General features: G+C 47.4%; 2 protein-coding genes and 3 non-coding genes across 7 annotated transcripts; all 5 read right to left on the bottom strand.

Moving 5' to 3' along the window:
- Window positions 1-104: 104 nt before the first annotated feature.
- On the bottom strand, window positions 105-4650 carry PPIE (peptidylprolyl isomerase E). Of its 2 annotated transcripts, none has more exons than XM_062594305.1 (10): window positions 4591-4650; window positions 4392-4490; window positions 3773-3816; window positions 3290-3316; window positions 2613-2694; window positions 2227-2327; window positions 1712-1835; window positions 1444-1629; window positions 417-559; window positions 105-326 (listed from the first exon to the last, which is right to left on the bottom strand). In XM_062594305.1, the coding sequence occupies exons 1-10, from the start codon at window positions 4619-4621 to the stop codon at window positions 258-260; spliced, it is 906 nt and encodes a 301-aa protein (XP_062450289.1). In that variant the 5' UTR covers window positions 4622-4650; the 3' UTR covers window positions 105-257. The 2 variants fall into 2 exon arrangements, with proteins under 2 accessions (XP_062450289.1, XP_062450290.1); XM_062594306.1 differs by having other exon boundaries at window positions 453-559.
- A 1160-nt stretch (window positions 4651-5810) lies between these two features.
- Window positions 5811-19901, bottom strand: PABPC4 (poly(A) binding protein cytoplasmic 4). Of its 2 annotated transcripts, none has more exons than XM_062594303.1 (16): window positions 19814-19901; window positions 18788-19247; window positions 13188-13381; window positions 12766-12881; window positions 12136-12275; window positions 11779-11873; window positions 11062-11199; window positions 10357-10452; window positions 9555-9827; window positions 9187-9274; window positions 8893-9012; window positions 8203-8330; window positions 7461-7554; window positions 7227-7357; window positions 7041-7140; window positions 5811-6168 (listed from the first exon to the last, which is right to left on the bottom strand). In XM_062594303.1, the coding sequence occupies exons 2-15, from the start codon at window positions 18978-18980 to the stop codon at window positions 7054-7056; spliced, it is 1893 nt and encodes a 630-aa protein (XP_062450287.1). In that variant the 5' UTR covers window positions 18981-19247; window positions 19814-19901; the 3' UTR covers window positions 5811-6168; window positions 7041-7053. The 2 variants fall into 2 exon arrangements, with proteins under 2 accessions (XP_062450287.1, XP_062450288.1); XM_062594304.1 differs by having other exon boundaries at window positions 18788-19026; window positions 19814-19882.
- Window positions 8627-8759, bottom strand: LOC134150450 (small nucleolar RNA SNORA55). The gene has a single exon (XR_009960650.1). It is a non-coding gene; the product is annotated as a small nucleolar RNA SNORA55 (small nucleolar RNA).
- LOC134150453 (small nucleolar RNA SNORA55) lies at window positions 9937-10065 on the bottom strand. Its single transcript, XR_009960652.1, has one exon. It is a non-coding gene; the product is annotated as a small nucleolar RNA SNORA55 (small nucleolar RNA).
- On the bottom strand, window positions 10608-10740 carry LOC134150451 (small nucleolar RNA SNORA55). The gene has a single exon (XR_009960651.1). It is a non-coding gene; the product is annotated as a small nucleolar RNA SNORA55 (small nucleolar RNA).
- Window positions 19902-20470: the final 569 nt, after the last annotated feature.

Raw genomic sequence — 20470 nt, 5'->3', positions numbered from 1 at the left:
AGGTCCGGGTGATGATATATATATATATATTTTTTCTTTTTTTTAAGGGGGAGGAGCACGGTACGAGGGCCGGCCCCACTCAAACATCAGGGTTGGCTCCTCGGTATTTTTAAAACTAGGTTTTATTCTTTTTCATTAAGTAGAGAGTCTTTATCCGCCGCCCCAGCAGAGCTGCTCCCGCGGGGGCTCCCCGAGCCTCCCGGCTGGGCTGGAGCCGGCCGCCCCCATCCCGCCGCGCGCGCGCGCGCGGGCCGAGCTCACGCGTACTCCCCGCAGTCCGAGATGATCACCTTCTGCTTCGGCTTCCCGTCTTTCGTACCTTGAGCCTTAAAGAAAAGAGCAGGGACAAGCCTGAAGGCGAAGGGCAGCAGCAGCGAGCCGGGCACGGCCGCGGCCCGCCCGCTGCCGGCTCCCACCTCGATCTGCCGCACCACGTCCATGCCCTCCGTCACCTCGCCGAACACCACGTGCTTCCCGTCCAGCCAATCTGTTTTATCGCACGTGATGAAGAACTGGGAGCCGTTGGTGTTCGGGCCGGAGTTTGCCATCGATAACAGCCCTGCGGTCAGAAACCTCGGCGTCATCGCGAGGGTGGGCGCCAGGAGCCCCAGCGCGTGACCTGCTGGCAGAGCCCTCCCCAAAACCCCTTCCCAGGCCCCGCAGAATGCTGCCAGTTTTAGGAGTGTCTCTGCAAACTAAACTCCATAGAAACTGGTGGAAATGCATTACGCAGAGCAGCGCTTCCAGGCATGAAAGCTGGAAAAGGCGTTAGAGATGACTGTTAGTCTTTTTGTTAGCTGCAGTAATAGAAAAGGTGTTTGCAAAGGAGATGAACTTGCTCAGTTTTTGCTGCTTTTCTAGTGCTCGTATTTTTTTTACCATGACATTCTTCCCTTAAAATGGAACAGGAAAGCAGCTTTGGGACTCTGTCTCTGTTACTAAAATAGTGGAATGTAAAAGAGCTCACGGAGAGCAAGAGAATCACGCGTCTCTGCTTGCTGGATGTAGGTGATGCACAACCATCCGATCACACCAGCTTACGCAGCAGGGGAAGCGTTTGGCCAATACAGAGCTCGATTTGGGGCTCTTAGTGTCAACCCAGGCTGGGTTAAGACAAACCAAATTTTGCCTTTGATGGTGTTGAGCCATTTTGAGCTCCCGGCTAAACACTTCACTTCTAAGATCTACCCGTTGCTCGGTGCACAGGCACCTGGCCAGCACGCCGCCAGCCCTCCCCGAGACAGCCTCCACCGAGGGGCAGCGGCTGGAATAAGTGACAGAAGAAAGCCCTCTTCTCCTTCCAGGCTAAGTCTACAGCCCTCTGGCAGCGAGATGCTGGCGGTGCCCCATTGCTTTTGCAGATAATGATGGAGGTCCACCCGAGGGACTAGGAGCTCGTCCGATCCCCAGGAGCCCGCTCCGGGCAGTCGCAGCTGGCCCTACCTGGCCCCGTGTGCTTCAGAATGAAGTTCTCATCATCAAACTTCTTCCCATAGATGGATTTGCCTCCGGTGCCGTTGTGGTTGGTGAAGTCTCCAGCTTGACACATGAACTGGGGGATGATGCGGTGGAAGCTGCTCCCTTTGAAGCCAAAGCCTTTCTCGTGGGTGCAGAGGCAGCGGAAATTTTCTGCTTGGAGCAGGGGACAGAGAAGTGAGAGTCGTATCGCCGTTTGAAGCAGCAACACCAGAGAAGCTGACCCTCTCCTCACCTACGGTCATGGGTACCACATCCGAGCGCAGGAGGATCCGGAGCCGCCCGGCAGGTTTGTTGTCAATCTTGATGTCCATGTAAACCTGAGGGTTGGCTCGGGATTTCTTAGCAGGGGGTTCACCCTGGGCAGCAAAAGGAAAAAGCAAGTTTTCCTGTGCTCTCTCTCCAGAGATGACCGGCCCCAAGCTCTCAGCCTTCAGTACAGCAGAAACTGAGGAGATATCTTCAAAACTCCCCCAAAAACGTAAGCAGTGGCAGCCTAACAGGGCAGAAAACTGCAGTACCTTCATGGCGCTCTGCATTTTGGGGAACACAGGCTCTGCCCAAGGCCACCACTCACTCTTGGCTCCATGTTCCTGACAGCTCACAGGACCCAGAGATACCCAAGTGATGATTTACCCACCCCACAACGACATTCAACTAGCACGGGGGGATACAGGCAGCTCCAGCTACTGTTCCCTCCTCCGCTCAGGGGAGACCCCCCCTTGCTTTTGGCTCATTTATTTTTCCTACCTCCTGCGTTTCTGGCTTGGGGGCCTCTGCTCCCCCCTCCTCCGTGTTCTCCTCCAGAGTCTTCCCCGAAAACTTCTTGAGCCAGTCGTCGTCCGACCAGACTGCGACAGCAGAAGGAAGGGTCAGAGCCGGGGAGCCGAACCCAACGGCCACGCACGAGCGCGCGCAGGGTCGGAGCTCAGCACGGCCCGGGCAGCACCGACGGCGCGGGAGCACGCGGCTGGCAGCAGCCCACCCCGAAAGACGAGGCGTGCGGATACCCTCACCCACGGCACCCCGGCCAGCGGGGGAGTAACAGAGAGCAGAAAGGAAGGCCGATGCTCGGAGCAAGCGCGAGGCTCTGAGCTGTTCGCGGGGTTGTTTCCCTCTCCTAAGCCCCAACTCACCGGGCCTTGACGATCCTTCTTTAATCCGCATTGGCTTGGCCAAGTTCACACGGATTGTCCTGCCAAAGAGCTCAGACTCATTCTGTAGAGGAAGAACAAAACAAAGCCCACCAAAAGGTAAAAAATTGCTGTCTCCCCCCAACAGATCTCTGTAGGAGTCAGAGAAAGTTTCCTTTCACTCCCTCCTCCTGATTTAGGACTGAGGGTCCCAGACCTTGCAACCAGACCGCAGGCAACAACAAACAGGCAAATGAAGCAGGGATGAACACAACGGGCAAGGACCTGGTCCACAGCAACACCCGAGCACGGGCCCTCGCCCCCCGGGGCCACACCAGAAGCAGCACCCGCCCCGTTTTTGCAGACAGCTTCACTGACATTACACACATCCAGCGCTGCCACTAAACCCTGCTGGGATTATTTCTGGCTTGTGTTCGTTCCCAACACCGGCCGCCCAGGACAGCTCGGTGGTGGGACTGCTCCTGTGCTCTCCTTCCCCTCCTGGGAGTGGTGCATCGTCGGGCACGCGGACTTAGGAGACAAGAGCCCAACAGGCATTTCTAAACCAATCTGCCTTGTTCCTGCTGGGAGGACGGCGAAGCCCCAGGCTGCGAGGAGCAGAGCAGCAGCTACACTTTCCACGACAACATTCAGCATGCAGATGGGAGCAGAGACCATACCATGTTGTCAATAGCTGCTGCAGCATCCTGTAGAAAGAGGGAAAGAAGATCATTATTGCCATTTCTTCACTTCTTTTTACGTAAAATACTTGGTCATCTACACCGATATTTGGGAGAGGAGGAGAGAGGTCTTGCCTAATGTAGCCCAGGATAGATCACGACACCCCATGCTCCAACCAAGTCGAGGACCCACCCACTGCTGCTGAAGAGAAACTGAGCTCTAGGGAAAGCAGGTGGGTGTTTTGGACCAGGAGTGGCCATGCTTCAGCCCAGAATAAAATAGGAAAGCTGGGAACCTGGAAAGGCAGAGCAGTGACTCAACTGCAGCTACTGGAGAACGGTCCACAGCTGCAATAGGTAACCTGCACCTGCTTAGGTCAACTGCAAGACTCCTGCTGCCTTCAGCCAGAGGAACGTTTAGTCCAAAATGCCAGGGGAGGAAGAAGAGATTTCAAATTGCTCAAGTATTTGCCCATTTCTCACCTCTGCCAGCTCAAATTCAATGAAGGCAAATCCTCGGTGCTTTTCTGCGGACAGAAAAACGAGCAGTCACAGGGAGCAGAGATGAAGACGTGAGCTCTGGGATGAAGTGGTGAGTCCAGCGTGAGATGAGGAGCCCCAGACTAGGTGGCCAGACTCAGGCCCAGGCCATGAACTCCAGGATGAGATGGCCAACCCCAAGATGAAGCGATGAGCCCCAGGATAAGGTGAAAAGCCCTGGGAGGATGAACTGAGTCCCAGGATGAGGCAGCCAACCCCAGAATGAAGTGCTGAGCTCCAGGATGAGGTGAGGAGCCCTGGGATGAAGAACCGAGCCTGAGGACCAGGTGGCCAGTCCCACGATGAAGTGCTGAGCCCCGGGATGAGGTGAGGAGCCCCGGGATGAGGCCATAAGCCCCAGGGGCGAACTGCGAGCCCCAGGATAAAAAACTGAGCCTTGGGACATGGTAGTTGGGGCTGGGGGTGAAACTGGTAGCCCCGGGGACGAAACCAGGAGCCCTGGGGTGAAGCCACAAGCCCCAGGACGAGGCCGCTAGCCCCAGGCTGGAGCAGGGACCCCGGCGAGCCCCCTCCTCGCCGCCCCCCGCCCTGGGCCACGCACCGGTCTCGTAGTCCAGCGGGATCTGGATGTCGGTGATGTCTCCGAAGGGGATGAAGGCGGCGTGAAGCACCTTCTCGTCCACCTCCTCGGCCAGCCCGCCTGCGGGGCGCACAGCACGTTACCGCCCGCCCGCCCGCCCCCCCGGGGCTGCCCCGGCGGGGACGGCCCGCGCCCCCCGCCCGCCGGCCCCGGCGCTCACCCACGTACAGCACCCGCTTGGTGGTGGCCATCTTCCCTCCCCGGCAGCCTCCGCCCGGCCCCTGCCCCGGAACCGCACGGCGGCTCCGCCCCGACGGCGCCGGCCCCGCGGCGGCCCCGCGGCGGCCCGGCGCTGCCTCCCACGCGCTGCCTCCCACGCGCGAGGGGCTGTTGCCGTATTTCCCGCCCCGCGGGCGGCTGCAGCCCCGCTTTTACGCCGCTGTCAAGCGGTCCGGGCGAGCAGCGGTCGGCTGCGGGGCTGCAGTGACAGCGCGCGGGTGGCCTGAGCCTGAACCTCGGCCGCACGTCGGGGCAGGCGGCAGCTCGGTCACCCGCTGTAAGCAGCGAGCAGGCACCGGCGAGCAGGCACCAGCTCGGCCTCCCTGCACCGCCCCAGTCGGGCCAGAGCAGCTTGGCCTAGGCTATGTCCAGATTTCCAAGTGATATTCTTGCATATTTTACTACTGTCAGCTGCTCTTAAAGAACAAGACAGATAGGCAAAGTAGCGTTTACATTGCGAATGAGAAGCCTTTCTGCTTTTCTAGGACATTCCCCTTCCCCAGCTTCCAGTGTTTTTTTTACAAGTCTGAATTCAGCCTCAGTTCCGCTAGGGAGCAGCCGTTCTCCATCTGCAGGGCACCGAAGCGTCCTTTCAGCGAGCCCCCTTGCTTTGGGTATTTTTCTTTCGAGCTCCTGAGGGAAAGAGCAGTCAGCCCTGACTACTTAGCAGTACTGCATTCTATATACTTATCTGAAAAGTACTTTTTATCTCAGAAGGATCACCCAAAGTGTTTTACAAAGCATTTACAAACCTCACCCTGTAGAGCGTAAAATAGCCAGACTAATAACAGAACCACTAAAATAAAACATCCAGCTGAATGCGTAGGAAGAATATACCTGAAGAACAGGAGAGAATTTCCTCTCCTCCAGAGGACAAAAAGTGATCGAAACCTCCTTCATGCTTCACTTGAAAAATACCTCCCGTTGCCTTCTATTATAGTCCCAGTTGGTTAGAGTCACCCTTTGGACACTAACCAAACCCAACACAATCATCCTCTGGCAGAACTTCAGCACAGTTGCTCCAAAGCACTGATTGTCCAAAGTTAACAAGCAGAATAACTTGATTCAGTCAGTTTAACATATCAGTCATGTGACAACTACCTGCCAGTTCAATTTGATAAATTAGTGTGATGTAGCTTATTACATTCTAGAGAAAAGAAATGTAGTGAAAGTTTTTATTCCTTTATTGATAAATGCTTTCCAGACTTTCCAACCTGGATTGTTCAGTTAAAACCAAAACCACAAAAAACTTTCAATCAGAAATCCTCAATGTCCTGCTTAAAAAGACAAAGGCTAACTCTGTCCTGACCATAAAGAAGAAACTTGCAAACTTAATTCTGCTTTTGGAAATCTAGAGCTTCATGGAGTTGGCTTTTTAAATAAGATTTTAAAGATTAATTTACAAAATGCAATATAACTATGTGATACGATGCATGGCATTTGAGATCTGCAGGACAGTGAAGAATCTTCAAACATCTTGAGCTGATGTCTATGAAGGGTTATTTGGCTTCTTTGCACCCTGTAATAAAAGAAGACAAGTTACCTGCATGTGGCATAGTTCACACTAGGTTAGTGAAATATCCAGCATTATAAACCATAAGGATTCCAGTATAATTTGCAAGAATTTGTTTTTCAGTTCTGGATAGTATTCACTGCTGATAATTTGATAAGATTCACATTCTTCAGAGAAGCTAATCAGTGGATCCACTTGGAAATTTACTAATGAAATTCAAGAACCTTCATCATTCTTGACCATCATTTGGAGCCGTGACATCTTACAGTGACATCTGACCAGAACAACTTCACAAGAAGTGCTCCACGTGTTCATAGTAATTCCAGACAAATCCATATGGAAAAATTCATCAACCAAAGCAAAAAGGGCAACGAATCAAAAACCTTATTCAGAAGTCAAACAAGAGTCAACACTGAACACAGACAGCACTTGCTTGGCCATACCTATGCAATTAAATAACATTCCTGACACAAGTACTTTAATATACTGCAGGTAAATGATTGTCAGGATAAGGAATTGGTGTTAGAAGCCTATTTAGCCTTGAAGTCACTGAAATGTCTTGTGTGTCTTTTACCTTATTTCCTCGATTAGCAGCTTCAGAAGCCTCATCTCAATATACTATCCTTCCTTGATATGTCAATTGCTAGGAACACTTCAAGAACCCATGCAACATTTTTCTGATGCTTAGATATGAGATTATTGAAGTATACTTCTACAACTTTTACCATAATGATCAGTCTTTCAAAAAGTAGATTTAAAAACAGACAGAGCTGCACCAGGACCTACACAGAGGCTTCAAGACAGGCTACAGGCACTAACTATAACACTTTATTTTTTGATTCTGGAAACTTAGCTGAAGCTGAGGACTAGACACTCACCAGTCTTCCTGGTTTAAGAGGTAGCAGCAACCACGCCCACCTTCTGGGCAGCTTCTTTCTTGGCTTGATGAGCCTGCAACACTGCAACAGCCTCCTCCACCTTGGGTGGACAAGTTAGAGTGAGAGCTGTTCTCTTGACCAAGGTGTCCCCATCCACACCCCCTCTGAAGGAACAGGCCAATTCACCTTTGACCGAAGGGACTCTGGAGACTCTAGCATGTGCAGCAGCTCCGAGTTGTCAATCTCTAACAGCATTCCTGTGATCTTCCCTGCAAGGCTGGGATGCATAGCTTGAATTAGAGGGAATAAACGCTCTCCTAGAAAAAGAACAGTTCAGACAGGCTAGTCTCAATCGAAATATTCTGAAACCTGAGGGGATTTCCAAAGTAAGAAGCATCTAAAAACTGGAGTTTCACTTACCCAACATCTGTTTCTGCTCCTGGGGAGGGGCAGCAGCCAGCATGGAGGCCGTTAGTGGTTCCTGTCCCTGCACATGTACTGCAGGCTGAGGTGCCTACAGAAGGGCAAAATGAGGTTTCAGAAATAAATGCTAGACTGATTGTTTCATATTTAAAGACAATAAGGTAGGCCCTCCTTCCTCTAAAACATAGCAATCTAAGGTTCACAGCAGTTTCAGAAAAGGGCAGATAAGGTGCCCTTTGCGGACAAACACGCTCCAAGTCCAGCTCTCAAAAACTAGAACGTTGCACAAGGGCACACAGCTTGTAAATATCCTAGATTATAAAAACTCTACCTTGCACTATAAGACAAATGTCATGACAGAGAAAGAAACACTCCTGTCTCCTTTTTGTACAATGCAGCAGTGTACACAGAGAGGCAAGCTGTACCTTCAATGATACCCTAGTGAGAATTCGGCAAAGAGATGAGAGAGAATGAAAGCTAGCAAAAGTGTGAGAGCAAAGAATATCCTTGTAGAAAAGCTCAATAAAAAAGGGCTTAGAAGAGTAAGACAGATGGATCAATTAAGTTGCCCCCAGCAGAGGTATGGGAGGACAACTGCCATTTTTCTCAATCCCAGTTTCTGATCCCTGTCTGGATTATAAAAAGTAGCCTGGAGTTCCTGCAAAAACACTTCATACATGTGCAAAACCTGTTGGACTGCAGTTAACTACAGACTTCTCAGAGCAGAGCATTGTGTTACCTGCAAAGGCTGTACAGCTGGATGTGGGCTGCGGACACTTGAGGCATATTTATAAGGAGGAACTGCTCGGGGAGCGGGGGCAGCTACTGGCGGACGAGGAGCTAAATTCTGTGCTGCAGTAGCAACGCCTGAAAAAGAAGAGTAGGACAGAATTACACACCCACAGCAATGTGCAGCACGCAAATTGAGATGTCTGGTATTAACTGTTGAACTTTAATTATGCACTGCACAGTCTAATACTGGTTTAGAACCTGGTCTCCAAAAACCCACTGGCTTCTTTAGAAAGGAGTTGTCCTCCCTAACACTAAGCCATGGATTCTACACTTTATTGCAGAGAATAAGTAGAAAATGTCTTAAAAGCAAGTGAATTTGGATGCTTTACTTTGAAAACACCCATTATCTACAGAGTCATTTTCTGAGTGGTAAGTGTTGCAGAGTTGTAGAGATGAGTTCAAGGTGAAAGGACAGCAACCCATCTGGATTTCCGCTGCTTTGCTGTAGCACCAACTGTCCCCAGACCTGCACTGCACAGCAAAGAATGGGAAAGATTCAGGTGCTGTCTCTGCCCCTTGCTCCAGGCAGCCTTCTGTTATCCACATCTGACAACCATCTCCTGAAGTAAAAGTCAACTCCTAATGCCTCCTCCTCCCCTGTGAATGACGAGGAGAGTCTGGAAGGCAGACACCTTACCAACTCGCTGGGCAGCAGCAGGGAGGCCACGAGAGGCCGGAGCATTGCCAGCAGGGGCTAGATGGCGCAGTGCTGGCCGTGGTCCAGACTGGCGCATGGCATTCTGCATTCCCTGAAAGCCTAATGGAAGAAACAAGGGAAAATCCTCAAAAAAAATAATCGACTGGCAATCGGGACAGTTAGCTACAAGCAGCAGGCTGTGGCTGTGCACGGAAAGGAAAGCATGCACTGTTCTTGTTGGAAAGTACAGCCAAAAGGGTCATACAATCAAAGCACTGCCTCTAGCATGCTCACCTTGAGGTCTTCCCCCTTGCTGCCAGCGTGGGTTAGGTCTCATCTGCGTCATTTGATTGGGTGCATAGTAAGTGGGTCTGCTCTGAGCCTAAAAAGAGATGAGATAAGCTCAGAGGGAATATCTAAGTGAGTAACAAACACTGTAGACAATACGTTTTGGCAGTTGATCCCAGGACTCACTCAATTCACCTAAGAGAGCAAGCAGCTCAGAAGCCATAGAATTAACTCCACTGACTCTGCACCTCTCATTAGGAGCTGCTTGCTTAGTTAGAGGCACAAGAATGGTTCAACTGCAGTAAGCCTGCTAAGCCTAAGGTGCAAGCCAAGTTAGAGCATCCATAAAACCACATTAACTCAGCTCAGCTTACCTGGGGCACAGCAGGCATGAAATATCCCCCAGCAGCAGGTTGAAACTGGTTAATGATTGTGTTGGCAGGCAAGGCTCTCATCCCAGCAATGCGTTGCATGTACTGATTAGTTAGATGGGCCTTTCGCTCTTCTTTCCTTTGTGCAAGTGCAACATACAATGGCTTTGAGCCCACAATTCGCCCATTCATCTCTGTTACAGCTTTCGTAGCTTCCTCTGGAGAGGAGAAACAGACAAAGCCAAACCCTTTGCTCCGTCCATCTTCCAGCATCACCTGCAGTAAAAAAAAAAAAGAAAAAAAAATCAATTGCTAGTGGAGCAGTACTACAAGAACTAAGCCTAGGAATCCATATTTTTCCATCCTAAGGAAATGTCAGATTCTCCAGTAGGACAGAACTGTAGAGACAAGTACTCATGAAAGAGGACACATCAGTCTGGATTTACTCCGCTTTTCCATAAGCATGTGTTTCCAGGCCCACACTGAGCAGTAAGGAATGGGAAAGATCAGGTGCAACCTTTAGATGTATGTAGGGGAATGCAGTCAAGAGCCATCTCACGCTTATAGGAGTAATCTCAAACAAGTACATTTGCCATTTCCTGCCTCCTCTTTTGGTCAGGCAATGAGAACAAGTTATTAGTGAAATCCTGCCTCCATCTGCTGAAATCTGCATATTTACTAATCCAGATGTTCTCAGAACTCAAATGACCAGGGGATAAAAGAACTGCCCTTGAACCTCATCTCATGTCAGATACCAGTCCCTTCCTCAGGCCTGGAAATCCAATATCGCAAAAGCCCACAATACCTTGGCACTTGTTATTGAGCCAAAAGGTGAGAACTCCTTCCTCAGTTTTTCATCATCTATAGTGTCATCTAGGTTTTTAATGTACAGGTTAACTCCCTAGAAGGGAAAGAATAGTATACATAAGACATCCATATCAATAACAAAAAATCTTGAGCACATTGACTGTTAACAGCCACCTCCCAAGCCTGTTAATTTGTTTAAAAACATTAGTTTAGCAAAACTTCTTCTGTACCCTCAAAACTGAAGGCAATAGATGTTGCAAAGGTGTAGAGACAAGTTCCACTGTGGTGAAAGGGAGTTTGTCTGGATTTCCTCTGCTTTCCTGTTGCATCATGTGTCCCCAGTCCAGCACTATACCGCAAGGAGTGGGAAAGATTCAGATGCAATCTCTAGTGCAATATAGTCCACCATAAATTAGAGACAACAATATAGGATTACATTGTCTCTTCCCGTTCTTTCAGGTATTCCCATTTGAAGGCAATGGAGACTGCATTACACATGTTTTCTTATATGCTCTTAAACATCTTATCACAACATCAAGACTATGCTCTGATATCCCTTTTGCCCCCAAATAACCATGGAGTTACCTTTATATGTTAACTTGCAGGATGAAAAATCCCACAGGATAGTGAATGGCTCCTTAGCCAATTCCTCTAAAGTCTACCAGCATTGATACTTAAATTCAGAAAAGGAATAGATTGTTACCTGGTACCGACTGATTCTCTCTTGTTTTAGCTGCTCAAACTTCCTTTTCAGTTCTGCCTGGCGCTCCACTTTCTTCTGTGCTCGGCCTACAAACACCATTTTCCCATTGATATCCTTTCCATTCATTTCTTCTACTGCCTGGATGGAAGGTTCAAAGAGAAAATTGTCAACTGCTAGAAACGAGACAGTAGCTGATTCTGTTAAGAGCACGACTGTGAAAAGCTCATATCATATTCCCGTCTGCTAATCGATAAGCCAAGGTTGCCGTATGCCCTTTGTGTTGCTCCTGCATAACGCAGGCTAGTTAAAGACAAAATAAAATTATTAGGCTGACAACTTTACCATAAGTGCTGGCCTAACAGCAATCTGTAAATTTCCCACCCCTTCTTGCAGTGAGTGCCAAATTTTGAGAAGCACACTTGCTGGTACAGCTAGACATCTTCCTTCTCCTGAAGTCCTCTTCTGTAGTATTCTTTCAGCAATTAATATTCTGGATTATCCTACTGTATTCTGCATGAATCTAGTAATCTGGAGAAATGCCAACTTATTCTTGAATGTTAAACTAGTAAAGCACAAAAGGGTTTTAGTCCCAAAACCTAGGAGAGGTTAGGCCTCAGGTGGTTTTCTCATTTCAGTATGAACAAACAGACTCCGGTGGTAATCCAGGTAAGTTTTTCTTCTATAAGGATAACCAAGACACATAAAAGTTGGTCATACCTTGTTGGCATCTTCATGCTTTTCAAAACTCACAAAGCCAAAGCCTCTGGATTTTCCAGTGGGGTCTGTCATCACTTTAACGCTCAGAGTCTTACCTGTTACAAAGGGACAGGGTTAGTAAAATATCATACAAAACTATTTTGAGACTATTAAACTGCATATAATAGCCCTAGCCTTCTCTTATCTGTTTGTCAGCCTCTGCCTCCTGTCCAGCATTTGGCACAACTACCCATATCTCAACTCTTCCTATTCTTCATCCTCAAAATGACCCAGGTGGAACCATACAGATGGTAGCAGCACTTTCAAATTAACATGAGTTATGACACTCAGATACATTAGAAGTGTTTCTGTATTTACCATATTTGCTGAAGAGCTCCTTCAGTCGTTCATCATCCATGTCATCCCCAAAATTTTTAATATAAACATTGGTAAATTCCTTTGCTTTGGCTCCCAACTCAGCTTCCCGCTCTTTACGAGATTTAAATCTCCCAACAAATCTGTAAGGGAAAAGGAGACACACAATAAGCAGGCTGTTTTCAAGAATGGAAGAAGTATGTGTGATTTGCAGTGAGGCAAAAAATGAGTGTGTAGTAGGAACTGGGAATGGGGACAAGGAAGGGTGACAGGAAAAGAGAAGGACAAAAAGGCCACAGACCAACCAGAAAAAAAAAATCACCTGACCTATGGCAAAGAGAAGCAGCCAAGGATGCCCACCCAGCTCTGCAGTGGAGAGAGTATTGGCCACAGAAGCCCACCCCAGCCCACTAGTGGAAAGATAGCAGATCAAGGCTTGGTTAGGGAAACCCAACAGCCCTGTAATGGAGAGATAGCAGGCCATGGCTTGGGCAGGGTCACTCACCAGCCCTGTAGTGGAGAGGTAGCAGGCCAAGGCTTGGGCCAGGAGAACCAGTGCCTTGTGTGTCCCTGTTAATACCGAGATGCATCACGGTTCATGCGATCGTTGCTGCTTCTGGCTGTGACACTCACACTTTGCGGTCGTTTAGCAGCATGCCGTTCATCTTCTCGATGGCTCTATCTGCGGCATCCTGGGTCTCAAAGTGCACAAATGCGTAGCCCTTAGAGCCATTCTCATCACACACCACCTGCACATGTGGAAGGAAACAGAACTGTCAACTCTGAACACACGCCGTTTCTTTTGCCATGCTCAGATACAATGCCAACGTGGGAGAGTACGTTACTGCCAAGAGTCAGAAAAGACAGTGTTTCAAACTGGCACACCTGATACTCAAGTTTGACATAACTTCAGCAATCCTTCACCTTTTGGTCAACTCTGCCTTTTTAGGGATCCCATCCCTCTCTTGGTCAAAGTGTCCCTTTTGCTTTCTGCATTGAATGCATCTGATCATGTCACCATTGTAATAGAATTGGATGCAGTAACCACATCTCACCTTGCAGGACAGAATATTCCCAAATGCTGAAAATGTGTCATAAAGTGCCTTGTTATCAATGGATTTGTCCAGGTTCTTAATGAAGACATTCCCAACCCCTGACTTCCTCAAGGAAGGATCCCTCTGAGACCACATGATGCGAATTGGTTTTCCTTTGATCACATCAAAATTCATGGTATCTAGAGCACGCTCAGCTGCAAAGAGAAGTCAAGAAGAACAGACTGCTGTGACATGTTAAAGAATAAATGTTTCCATCATGGTGGTGCTACTTTTCTCTGAATTATGCTCAGCTCATGGAGGCAGCTGGGATAATAGGGCTACCAATTCCTGCAACTAGTTTGGGGTTTTTTTTTTCTTTTCAAATTTGATTTTTCAAGGAAGGGCTTTGCAGCAAGGTCATTATATATGTTTAATAAGTACACAACAGGTTTAAAAGACAAATTGACATGACAGTAATGTTTTAGCAATCAGAAAAGAATGTCAAAATGCCTGGGTTTTATAAACTAGGTATACTCCTAATTATTATAAAAGTAGATTGCTGTATTCGTCAGAAGGAAAGGAATGGGGAAAAAGGAAAGTAACAAAAATAACTGTTTGACCTGTTTGTTTTCCATGAAGTTCACATTTACCAGTATGCATTTATAATAAGAGAAAAGAATCACCCCTATCAGTTCAGTCAGGAAAAGCGTGCATGAACACGTGGCTGGCTGGAAAGAAGATATGACACAGCCCCTGCAATTCATGTGGTCAGAAAAATGATTCTTAAGTTACTTAACCTAAAGATAACAGCAAGAGTGGACAAAACCTTGGGAAAAAAAACATACATCTTATCTGATAAACGGGGAAATGTTTTTTTTTTTCTAAGTTTTAAAACTTCAGCAACACCATTCTAACCTACACCAAAACCCCCCTCCACGAGTCTACTTCTGCTACCTACTGACATATTAAAAGGATCATTACGTACACACATTAGGATCCTGTTCATAAAATTCAGATGCTTGGGACACCTCTATGCCAGCAAACACTCCCAGCATGGAGGGAGCAGAAAAAGAAGAGACCGTTAATCCCCAGCATGAGGCAGGAAAGAGAGATAGGTAAGCATTGGAAAAAATCAGAGAATATTAACAGGGCAGAACCAAGGTTTTCTAATTTTGTTTGGCTTAGTTCTTCCAGCCCACTTTCACCCAAAGATATTTGCTTATTGGATTTCACGAGCAGCAAATTCAAGGAAAATACCAACATGAATACCTTCTCCTTTCATGTGATACTGAATTTTTCCTCTACCTGCAATGACAAAACATTTCACAGAACTATCTGCAGGAATTCAAATGGGATATCACATACAAAAGTCTCCTGTACTCCTTGCTTCAAAATCATTTAAAACTACTGCATAGAAAAATATTTCTTAACAATTTTCAGGTGCTTTGAATATATGACTTTTTGTTATTGCTTTTTAAATTGAAGCAGTGCTATCAACAGTCTCCCCACTGCTTCCCACACCCTCAGCTGAACTTTACTCCTGAAGTAGTCAGACTTGAAAAAGAAAACTAAAAAAATCATTTAAGAATGAAAGTTAGGCTTGTTAGGACTCTACTGTTTAGTCCAAGGTGTTAAATTCAATTAACTGCCTTACTAAAATTATTCTTCAACTGTTATTTTAAATCAACTCAACTCTTCAGTTCTTTCAGCAGTCCATTTCTAGTAGGCACTGCAGAAGACAACTTAGTCCAACTTGTCAAATTTGGCAATGTTTATTTATAGCAGGGAAAGGTCCTCCTGAAGCATGTGTTGGCAAGGACACAAACTAACCATATATACCATTTGCAGCAGAAGCAGGGCTCCTGTTGAAAGCTGATGAGCAGATGAAGCAGTGGCATGCAATCAGATAGGATTCTGAAACTCTTTAGCAATTAAGTATACACTAATTATGAACTTATCCCCAATTCTTTCATGCTTTCTAGCATTATTATCTAGAGGTAGATACTGTGCTACTGTTTCAATAGCTTGTTAGTGTTTCTTCATATTTTATACACTGCTTGAAATGCACTCAAGCATTTCTTGTGAGCAGTGCAGTAAGAAAGCCCTGGATAGATTTTCTAGTTTGAGGAACCCTGCCATACGCACAGGTGGAAATGTAATCACATCACACCAGTACCTGAGAACTGCAAAGGATCAGCATGAGTGATGTGAATAACTCAAGACTAATGACATCCAACTCATTTCCTTAATCTGAGCAAGGACCTTCTCATTTTCTTCTATTTAAGTCACAAAGCTTCAGCCATTTCAGTTCCCGTATCTATTTCTCTCCCACTGGTTCCTGTCATCCTTCCAGCAGATCCAACTGCAACTCATATATAACATTGCACACACACACTTAATCCCTTTCAGGCTTCCTTTTCATTCCTCTTTCACAGCCTTTTGGATAAAGGAAAACAACCTATAAACACTTCTTGCGGTTTGTCTTGGGCCTCCAAGAATTAGTCCCTCTTACAGGCTCTCTGATGAAGGGCTAAAACACTACTGGAATTAGTCACTGTGGTGCAGCAACATAAAGACAGAACCACACACAGTGAGATTTACCCATTAGAAAACCTGCACAGGGAATTTTACTTTACAGAGACAGCTGCCCTACAAATCTCTGGCTTCTTGCTTTTTATGTCATTAAGCAAAAAAGACCCAACAACAAGAACACACAGCACAAGTTAAACTATTTATTAAGAAATGAGAGGTTAAGTACAAAAGCTCTTTAGCTCCATTTCTTTGAATCACTTTACAACTGTAAATTAGAATAAAAATGATGTAGGCAAGCAAGCATCCTTTCCTTTTAAGTTCACACCTGCATTTACATTCCATTTAAGGAGGACAGAAGAGAAGTATATCTATGTTTCTGTACACCTTTCTTTTACAGAGACAGTTATCTAATCCTAGCTCTAGTTTCCTTCTCGGCTTGGGGAATATGCTGTTTTCTGTGCAGTTCCAGAATATCTTATCTTTATAGTCATATTAAAGTTTCTGTTTCATTATCTGAACTGTCATGCTCATGACTGTCACGTTATGAAACCCAGGAACACAATTAAATTGCATGAGAAACATGAAAAAGGAAATTCAGCTTTTCTTCAAAAAAGTAGTCTTTTCTCTTTCCCTTGCCTTACAGTTAGAAAAAAAAATAATAATAAAAGACCATAGCTAAGCCTACACTAGCTGGAACTTTGAAGCATTTTCTTAATCTGCCTATCACAGTATGACAGATTCAGCGTTCAGCATTCACTAGTTACTATGCCAAAGAACTGCAGTCGAAGGCAGTAGAGCTCATTTTCACAGAATCTAACCTCTCTGCAGCAGACTACCAGTTAGACAACGCATATCTATAAAGTAACATCTTCCAGCGTCAAGCACCACTACATCATCTGGCAAAAAAAACGTAAAGAAAAATGTAGGGTCTGAACTAATTTAGGCATGGACATTCTGGAACTACAAAGCAGGTTTAGGATACAACAGAAAATCTCCAGGTCATACATTGTCATGCATAACTGGAAAGTGCCCTGGCTGTTACTTCGTTTTGAAACACTGAGCTGCTCTATGGCCACATGGCTTGGTTCCTCTGGTTGTAAGGACAGCATCCTATTTCTCCATACAAAATGGTTAAGATGTAGTTTTCCTCAGATTTATGAAGCATTTACATATTTTTGCATTTCTCTGGCACCTTAGCAGACTATTATACATTGAAATAGTAACAAATATTCAAGAAGTTAAAAATACTAACAATGTGTCTGCAAGAACTTGCCTGAAAGTTTTTTGAGCACAAAGTTTCCTAATTGCTGATTACTTTTACGTGCAATTTTGTAGCATCTTAGCAACAATCAATAAACCAAAGCTGATCTCTACGAGGGTACGAGGGTAGTGCTAGAAAACACTCTCCATCTTTTCACAGACTATTTGTAAAATAGACTCCAAATGGATTTCTGATTCTGCATTCTTGGGAAATAGACTCTTCCTTCCTCAGAATGCCCTCATGCAGACAGTACTGCCACCATAGGAACAAACCCCAAATTTTTGTACTTAACAAGAAAAGGCTCTTATCTTGAAAGAGAAAGATCACAGCCTAGACAAAGGCAGGTACGGCTGGATAACTCTAGCCTTGCTTGTACAGTACATGATCAAGGCAAGGTGGTATCATAAGAGGGAGTCAGAGCAGACAGGTCTATCACAGCAGAAGATGACCCTATGTGCAGCTGTACAGCCTCTCAGGTTCATTCCTTCTTGCTGAGAAGGTTTAAAACCATCCTTTTTTTTTTTCAAATGCAAAATGGCTTAGCCTACATAAAAAGCACTTCTGGGAATTGCATGAATGAGAGAATATGCACTGGGGTGAAAGCCAGTGCATATTTTATCAGTCTGTCAAGGGAAAAGATCACAAGTGCTCTGTCAGATAAATCAGCATCCTGAGAAAAGATGTGAAGCTGGTACTCTGACCTGAGATAAAGGATGGAAGCTAGGACAGCACAGGTTCACAATCAGACTACATAAGATCATATAACATACTGAAGGCGAGAGCTCAGTCCCATATGCCCTATTAGTCTGCAGGAACGCAGTTCTGTTTCTATTTTCTACATTAGAAAGATACTGATCCAAAGTCTATATATTCTCCTATGTAACAAACAGACCACAAACCTGAGAAACTGTAAAGCAGAATGATCTACTACTAACCATAAGAGACTTTATGTGCAGCTGAAGTCTGATGTTGTGAACTGATTCTAGATTGAAGGAAAAAGTTCACATTTGTTTTATCTCTGTAGATGTCTGTATCATAAAGATGTTGCTAACACAGAGCAATACACTTGCACCAGCCAACAAGCGAAGGCTCTGAAATCTAGGGCAGAAAATGCTGACCCAGTTTTCCTCCAGAAAGGACACGTTCCAGAATGACCTCTTCTGTTCCCATCTTTCATAAGCTTCTGCTGCTCAGTAATACCTACTCAAATAGGAGTCAAACTAGAGTATATAAAGAGAACTTGGGCACAGCAAGTCACCATGGATTTTGCATGAGAAATAACAGTTTCACATGCATTGAACATTGTGCTTTTTTTCCCATTATTATAAGAATATCACCTCACAAACTAGAAGGCACACCAGGCTGCTTGCAAAAATACTGTGATCTGTAGTCAATCACATCTCCCATCTTAAATTATAGAGGGTAGGTAGCCAGAGACAGTTAATCAAACTGAATATTTCACCAGGGCTGACTACTACAAAGCTTTCCTGCCAGGACTGACTGCTTGGAGATCCAGATGGACATCCTAAACCTACACAAAAACAAAACAATATGATGGAGATCATTCTTGTATTTGAATCAGACCAAACCCAAGTCTCCAAAGTCTGATGTTAGTGAAAGAGAAACAGTCCTATTATCAGATGTACTACCAAGATTTGCATTTGCAAAGTATTTTGGAGATACAAAGTAGCAAATGTTCTAGCTTTGCAATTGCAAGCAAGTGGTTACTCACACCATAATTGCAAAGGTACTTGGTAGTATATACAAACAACAAAGGGTGGGTTAGAGGAAAGAAAAGGGGAAAGAAAAAGCCATAGATATCACTTACCATCTGCTGGCTGCTGGAAGTTGACGTAGGCATAGCCTAGGGATCGGCGGGTGATCATATCCCTGCAAACCCGAATGGAGAGGACAGGCCCAGCAGGGCTGAACTTTTCATAGAGCATCGCCTCCGTGACATCGGGGTGCAGGTCACCCACGTACAGCGATGCCATCGGGTAGCTGCTCGCTGCCGTATTCATCTTCCACCCAGCACGTGCTCCCACCACAAACTAAGGGGGGTTTATTCTTGGAGGGGGAGGGGGTTTAAAACAGAGCTTACAGTAAATATCTAAATGAGGCAAAAACTCAAAACGCTGTTTAAAAACCTCACTGAAGGCAGGCCTGCACAAGCAGGGTGTCACCGGAGGGGTTCACAGCGGGGAAGGACACCGGCAGCGCGGGGAGGCGGCCGGCCGCGTGGCCGCACCAGGCCCCGGGGTCTGAAAGCAGCCAGGCAGAGGGGAGGCCTGGAAAGGGGCAAAAGCAAAGTTAGACTTCTCCCACGAGAGCGGGGCTCGGAAATAAAGCCGAAATTCAAAGCTGTCTCCTGATGCCGCAGCTTTTCCCCCTGCAGCTCCGGGGCAAGACTGTCCTGGTAATCTTAAAAGCACTCCCCCCCCCCCTTTTTTCTTTTCTTCTCCTCTTTTTCCCCCCCGTAGCAGTATAATTTATTCCCGATTCTCCAGATCCAAGGCTGTTTTACGTGATTTTTCTGAGGTTAAAAAAAGGGGGGGGGAGGAGGGAATTAGGAAAAATAATCCTCTCTGTGATATCTGCTAATATTAATCTGCCTTTTAAAAGGCAGTTTCCTCCCTTAGGTTTACGGATATATTCACAGAGGTGTTTAAAACAGGCAGTAAATCGCACGCGGCCGCAGGAGGCCGCCGGGCCGGGGCCGCGCTCGGCCGGGGCCGCGCTCGCCCGGCGCCCCCGCGCTTCCCCCGAGCCCTCCCGGCCCTCCCTGCCTCCGTGGCGGCGCCGGGATCCCGATCCCGGCCCCGGGGCGGCAGCGCTGGGCCCGACACCGACTCACGCGCTGCGGCCCGGCGAGCGGAGAGGCAGCGGCCGGCGGCGGGCGCCTCTTTATAGCCGCGGCGGCGGCGGGGCGAGCGGGCCGCGGTGCCGCGGAGAGGAGGCGGCGGCGGGCGCGGCCCGGAGCGACCCCCGCCGCCCGCTGCAGCGACGCCAGCGGGGGGGAGGACCGGCCGCCCGCCCGGCCTGAGGCGAGGCGGGGAGGGAGGGAGGGAAGGGGCGGAAAGGGGGGCCGGCCGCCTTCGCCGCAGCCCGCCCCCGCCGTCTCAGCCCCCGCCCCGCCATTTTGGGGCTGCCCCGCGCGGGCGCTGGGGCGGCGACATGGCGGCTCCTGTCTCGCCCCACCGCTGTGGGCCGCTCCTCGCGCCGCGGCCGCCCGTGCCCCCGTCGCCCTCATCCCGGCCTCTCCGCCTGCTCTCGCCCTACGTTTTTTCCTCCCGGAGCCGGTACAAATCCCAAATGGACATAGTGGCTCTGGTTTGCTCCTTCCCTCATGCAAAGACGCTCAAGCGACACCCGCGCCACCACGCGTCCCCTTCTTCGAGCCGCAGTCCAGGCCCGAGCAAGCCCTCCGCTGCGAGGCGCTGCGTTTTCTGCCGGAGACCTTCCCCACTGCTCTTAAAACCCTGTGCCCCAAGCCAAGGATAAACCCAGTGGG

This window comes from Rhea pennata, chromosome 23 (genome assembly GCF_028389875.1).
Source record: "Rhea pennata isolate bPtePen1 chromosome 23, bPtePen1.pri, whole genome shotgun sequence".
Taxonomy (NCBI): Eukaryota; Metazoa; Chordata; class Aves; order Rheiformes; family Rheidae; genus Rhea; species Rhea pennata.
The sequence above is the reverse complement of the archived record's forward strand: the minus strand, read 5'-3'. Positions and strand labels throughout refer to the sequence as shown.